Source organism: Epinephelus moara, chromosome 6 (assembly GCF_006386435.1).
Source record: "Epinephelus moara isolate mb chromosome 6, YSFRI_EMoa_1.0, whole genome shotgun sequence".
Lineage (NCBI taxonomy): Eukaryota > Metazoa > Chordata > Actinopteri > Perciformes > Serranidae > Epinephelus > Epinephelus moara.
The window spans coordinates 8,878,724-8,885,439 of NC_065511.1; the positions used below are offsets into that span (position 1 = coordinate 8,878,724).

The 6,716-nt window shown below is 41.5% G+C and overlaps 1 protein-coding gene across 1 annotated transcript in view; it reads left to right on the plus strand.

The window, feature by feature from the left end:
- LOC126392352 (dolichyl-diphosphooligosaccharide--protein glycosyltransferase subunit STT3B-like) overlaps window positions 1–6,716 on the plus strand; it is a 71,275-nt gene that overhangs the window by 61,289 nt on the left and 3,270 nt on the right. The window contains exons 11-15 of the mRNA XM_050047710.1: window positions 633–820; window positions 2,472–2,643; window positions 4,042–4,215; window positions 4,532–4,645; window positions 4,740–4,949. Coding sequence (XP_049903667.1) covers window positions 633–820; window positions 2,472–2,643; window positions 4,042–4,215; window positions 4,532–4,645; window positions 4,740–4,949 — 858 coding nt within the window. The remainder of the gene's footprint in view (window positions 1–632; window positions 821–2,471; window positions 2,644–4,041; window positions 4,216–4,531; window positions 4,646–4,739; window positions 4,950–6,716) is intronic.

A 6,716-nucleotide genomic window follows, 5' to 3' on the forward strand; every position in this document is an offset into this window, starting at 1 on the left:
GTGTCAGATTTTGTTTCCTACACTCATCAAAAATTAATTTTGTAGCCACTGGTACAGAAATATTCAATACAAGAAGCAAACCACTTCACAAGTCACCAAGCATTATATTTGTAGACACACGGTCAGCAGAATACAATAACATCTTATATATGTAACCAGCACCAGAACATGCAGGCATAATAAATGCATGACATCCCACTATGACCATTACAAAAACAACATTTTCAGTCATTTTCAGTGTACCCATCTGAGTAGCACTTTTAATTGAAAACATTGTGTTGTGGTGTTTGTAATTAAACGAGCTGTATCCTCATTTGTCTTTCTCTGCTTCCTCGGGGAAACCAAATCACACTGCTGTCCAATGTTTTTGTCATTTTGCCACTTTCCTTACAAGTCGATGCAGTGGGAGTAATGTTTACCAACCAATCACACTATCACAGGTCTTCTTAAAAGCATTGTTTAGATGAGACACTATAAAACGGCTACAGCAGTCTGAGAATTCTCTCAGTGGGGACAATTAACAGTCTTCTAGCACAGTATATTTCCAGCTCATTTTTACAGAGCTCCTGTCTTGTTAGAGTTTCAGCAACACTTACAAATGGTGTCCTGTTGGTGTGTGCTGTCCCCTGCAGGCCGGTAAGGTGCGCAAACATGTATCAGAGCAGGAGAAGGCTGAGGAGGGCCTGGGACCCAACATCAAGTCCATAGTCACCATGCTGATGTTGATGCTGCTCATGATGTTCGCTGTCCACTGCACCTGGGTCACCAGCAACGCCTACTCCAGCCCCAGTGTCGTACTGGCATCATACAACCATGATGGGTGAGAATAATACAACACCATGTGCATTTCCAACAATTGCCCCCTACCTCTGGGGGTGTGTAGACATGCAGATAGTGTTTGTTTTCTTTGGCCAGGTTTTGACATACTGTATCCTCCTCTGAGATTTCTGCCTCCCCTCTAATAGAGATGTGTTTGCAGCACTCACAGCAATGAAAAATGACATTATGAAGTCTGTCATCATTACTTAAACTGTGTTCCCATTCACCCACCAACCGACGGTGTTGTCACCACTTTTCAGAGGAATTGCTTTCTACTGAGGAGATATGTCACTGATGTCAGTACTGTGGGCACCTCCTCCTACCAAACAGATGGTCCTGCATCTTTTTTTGTATTAATTTGCTATTTAAAGCAAACCCCAAAGTTCTGTTGTTGGTTCAGCCTACACTATATATACTAAATCTTTTCCAAACCTCCCTGCCAGAGCTAATCCACACTGGCACTCCTGGTCTCATGTAGAAATATATACTAAATATAATAAACCACTATCAAGCAGAAGCTGTAATGCAGGTTCTGTTTTCTTTAGGCAGAGCTATTCTGCTGTCAGATACATTTAAAGTGCTTTATAAATGTAAGTGTAGCCCCACGATTGCCTAAATATACACTGTACAGTTGTATTAGGAGATAATGAGTGTATAATGTATAATCAGATCAGACTTCAGCAGACACTATTAAGGGACCAAGATAAAAAACAAATGTGATTGGGACATTATTATTAATGACTCAGCTGAGGAACTTTACAATAAGGAATGCTCATAATAGTCACCTCAAATAGAGGCTGTTAATCAGGGGTCTGTTCATCTGCACTGTACCAGGGCGGAGGCAGAAATCTCAGAGCCAGATATCATAAGACCCTGGTATATAAAACAGAGACTATCTGCATGAATAGGGACCATTACAGCAGAAATACATGGGCACGGATGTGATGTGTCATGTAGGCAGACTCTGTCTTTGCAGCGTGTGGTTGCTGCCAGCTTCACTGTGTGTGTATTGAGTTTTGCCAAGTGGTAATGCAGTTGCTTATTGGTTTGAAAGCATAGACTATATTTACTGGTACTGGAGTAATTAACTGGATCATTTTAACAACAGGATGCAGTGATTTGATTACATTTATTTTAATGTGAAATGTAAAAACACACACAAGGTTGCTCTGCTGCTTCACACTGCCTCTGGTACAACGAGGTGTGTCTATTTTTATCATTTTTAAACAGATTGTACAGTTCTATGTCGTTTTTACCTGTTGGAGGTCTGTGGAGCCTCGCACAGAGAAAAAATAAGCACACCAGCCATGTAAAAATAAAATTGGGCAGCATGGTGCCCGCGTGGGCAGGTGCAGCTTCCATGGTCAGTGTAGCAGCTTCAGTTGATTACATGATGGACGCGCTCTCTTGTGGGCATGCTGCAGCAGACGTGTTGCGCTGTGACTGTGTCCCATTTATTTTACTGTTAGAGTTAAGAGCGAATGCTTGTTTGTAAGTTATGTAAACTGACCCTTAAAGGTGTAATGACACGGGTTTCATTTTAATACTTAATACTTACTTAAATAATACAGCCCATGTTCAAATACACATACTTATATATCATCTACCGTCCATGTGTTGTCACCTTACCCATCTATTACTTTCTCCACCAGCTCCCGGAACATCCTGGACGACTTCAGGGAGGCCTACTACTGGCTGAGGCAGAACACAGACGAGCATGCCAGAGTGATGTCCTGGTGGGACTATGGCTACCAGATAGCAGGCATGGCTAACAGAACCACGCTAGTCGACAACAACACGTGGAACAACAGTCACATAGCACTGGTGAGAGCTGCTGTACCTTTAACACTATTGTTTACATTTAATCTCTTTAATTTTACACATGTGGATCAGTTTACTAGTCATGGGGAGCACTACATAGGCTGTAAAAACAGCTGCATTTTGTCTTCTGTGGCTCTTAATGAGTTTTCTATGTTTGAGAAAATAACCCCAATGATGTGTTACGCTCACAAAAATAGAAACATTTGGCTCAACCTTGCTACCAGCAACATTTAAAGAGGGAGCCATACCTGAGGATTTGGTTCAAAGCAAAAACTAAACTAACAGACAAAGTCGCAAAAACTGGACTACCAGACCTCCATTCACAAAAGAAATGTATGTAAAATAAGAAGCAAAAGAAGCCACTCACTGGCTGCTTTGTCTGGGAGAGAGCGCTCCTTCTCCTCCACCTGTCTTCAACATGGGGCAGGACTGCCCACTAATCACCTGGGGCCTCTTTTATAAAAAAGTGTGTAGGATCCCATACTAAAAGTGTAAGTCCACACAAACGCCACAATTGGCCTGCGTCAAAGAATAATCAGATTTATAAAACCTTTGCGCACACACAGCCGCAGGCAGTGTTCCATTTAAAATCACAGTCCACCTGCAAATGTGTGCACATTGATCAGCCTCTTATGTCGCCCTCTAAACGCCCACATTCAACCATAAATGGTTGCAAAGCACCTCGTGAATGTTGGTGCATAGAAATAAGCCTGCTGATGGGTGGCTGAACAGCTGCCTGCTGTGGCTGTAAACAACACTAAGAGAGCGGTGAGAATGAACCAAAACAGTTAAGTTATGGGTGGGACGGATAAACAATGAGCTGTTTTTGTTACAGCTTTGTTTATATTTTTGTTTGTTTCTTATTACTTTGGACTTTTTTGCCTCCATTTTCCGTGGTTACACAGTTGGCCAGCTCCTAGTCGAGTTTCTTTCAACTACTGTGTAGAGGTCAGAGTGTTGATTCAATTTTTTTCCCCTTTTTTTGCCTTAGTGTGTTGCACCAGCCAGTGAATATAACATTGTGTCAGTACAGTGCACCGCACAGCAGTGAAAGAGAGATGTCAAAAATATGACAGTAGACACTTGGCGTGTTTTAAACTGTAAGAGTCTTACTCTCAAAGAAGCAGCAGATTGCAAGATATCCTGACTTTTAGTCACTAATATGGGTGAAGCTCCAAGACCCTTTCCTGCCAAGTTAAGAAACCCAAATGGAGATAACACCATTGTGATGACATCATCAGGGTTATTTTCTCAAGTTTGACAAAGCTCCTCCAAAGTCACTGCTCAGTTGTTTTCACAGGCTGATCTTGGTGTTTAAAATCAGTGGACTGTCCCATAATATTCATGTAGATCCACTGAATGGAAATGAAATGTAACACTGCTGTGTCTGTGTTCCTACAGGTGGGCAAAGCCATGTCATCCAATGAGACTGCAGCCTATGAAATCATGAGGTCACTGGATGTTGACTATGTCCTGATCATCTTCGGAGGAGTGATTGGCTACTCAGGCGATGACATCAACAAGTTCCTGTGGATGGTGCGCATCGCAGAGGGGGAGCACCCCAGAGACATCAGGGTGAGAGCGACGTCACACACACACCGTATCTCAGTCACTTTAGTGGGTAACTTCTATCAGTAGAAACATAAAAGAAGGTGAGTGTGCTGAAGTTGTTAAATATTTATTGCAGAGATAGTGGATGCCTGCTAAGTGGGATTCATATGAATGTTTGATGTGCTCTCTGAGGGAGGGACCTGCTGAGGGAAATCAATGATCTGTAACCAAGTGTGCCAAGTTGTTTGGCTACAAAATCAAATGAGATCAAGGATCAAAGTGTGTGTGAGTTTACTTATTTCCCCTTCCATCTGTTCCCCCATCTTTCCTCTCAACCCAGGAAAGTGACTACTTTACCCCGCAGGGAGAGTTCAGAGTGGACAAAGCTGGGTCCCCGACCCTCCTCAACTGCCTTATGTACAAAATGTCTTACTACCGCTTTGGAGAAATGCAGGTATGTCAAAAACTGTTACCACAGTGAGCCTGACAAAACAGTTTCACGTGGACAAATGTAGATATAAACAGCTTCTGTCTTCATTTCTGTGAAGCTGGACTTCCGGACGCCACCAGGTTTTGACCGAACACGCAACGCTGAGATTGGCAACAAGGACATAAAGCTGAAGCACCTGGAGGAAGCGTTCACATCGGAGCACTGGTTGGTCAGGATTTATAAGGTCAAAAAGCTGGAGAACAGAGACCGCATAGAGCACAAGCTGCGGGGCACTGACACCACCAAGCAGAAGTACACCTCCAAAAAGGTAAGCTGGGGTCCTCTTCAACCAGCAGACTGTGTTTAGTCTAACACTGACAGGAAACGCACAGCAACTGTGTTTGTTTCATGGTATCCAACAAGATCAAAGAGCTCCTAAGTCATGATGAGAGTGACTCAGAAGTTTATCAAAACAACAGTAAAGTGAAAGCCTGAAGCCAATCCCATGACACCGCTGACAGGTTGACATTGCTCTGCAAGCCAGCTCTGTGATGATCAAAGCCAAATACAGTGCTTCTGTTAGTCACAACCTGCCCTTTTACACATGACAACACAACTGCATTTCATTTGGACTGTACTGACAAGTTAACTGGGTGTTATTTGCTCTATATGGTGGGGATGTAAACAAATACATTATTCAGATATGATAATGAGCTCTAACAGATGTGAGCAGGTTTCCAGTTTTTTACAGCAATATTGCCCGGGCACCTCCCAAACTGGTGTTTCAAAGCTGTTATTTTTACTTCCTGATCTGATATTGAAGCCTGCCACCTTGTGTTAGTTAAGAAATTAACAACTTGAATTAGGGCCTGTCTACGACTGGGCAATATGGAGAAAAAATAAAAATAAAAATCACAATATTTTTGACTAAATACCTCAACATCAATATTGCCATGATGTTTTAGGGTAATGACTAAGTGGGTGAGGGCAGTATTAGAACAACTAAAACATGTTCGGAACTTCAGAAAATGACATCGTTTAACTGTGATGCAGCTTTTTAAAACCAGGAAAAGACAACCCATATGATATTACAATCTCCAAACTTTAAGATTATACCTAGTCTTGTATTGAGACATCATGATATAATATGGATATGTTCCCCAGCCCTGGATCAGTCTTCAAAGTGCAAAATGGCCATGAGAGATTTTCACATTTGTATCAACAGCTCTTTCCTTTTTAATAGACGCTTCGCACCAACTTTATTTTCATTTGTCCCTCCACCCATTATGAACACAACCCCAAACACAGTAAAAAAAAAACATGCAATAAGGCCCACTGCAATTTGGACCTGTATTTTTCCTCTGATAAAACTCTCCATGCTATTTTCATTATTAATTTCTACCCATTAACAGTTAGAGCTTTTATTTAGAATCACTTTACTTCACTTCACTTCGTTTATTTCTTTTTTGAAGGTGGGTTTCAAATATAAATATTTTTAAGTTTTATTATTTAAATAGTGTAGGCACATTGTTAAGATATTTGTTTATATTTTGTTGGCAGCTGAACCTGTACATACTGTTGAAGGGAGTATAGATGTCATCACAGGGGGGGTGGAATTTTAATTTCAAAGGTGGTGGGGACACAGTTGGCACAGGCACAACTCCTCCAAATGGCTGTAGTTTTTCAGATACCCCTAACCAAGGCAGAACAAAACACAACCATGTTTTTTCATCATTTTGATTTGTCCTCATAAAAATGGATGGTCATAACAAAATTATTTCATATCGCAAATACAACAGAAGTAAGGACAAAAGTGCTCAACATATTGACTGATCCTGTAGGTGAAAAAGAGCTGAATAAAACCACTCTCGAGATGATCTCATATATTTCACCTTTTGCTTTAGACTCACAAGTCAGTCTTTAGACGCTTTGCTTAACTAAAGACTGATGACTTTCTCCCTGATTTTGTGTTTAGATGGGCGGATACAATTTCAGAGTTTAAAAAAACTCCCTACGTTGCAGAACCAATAGTAAATCTGCAGGGCGGTCCTTCGGTGGCTCGCTGAACTCTTGTGCTCGTAAACATAGTCCCACT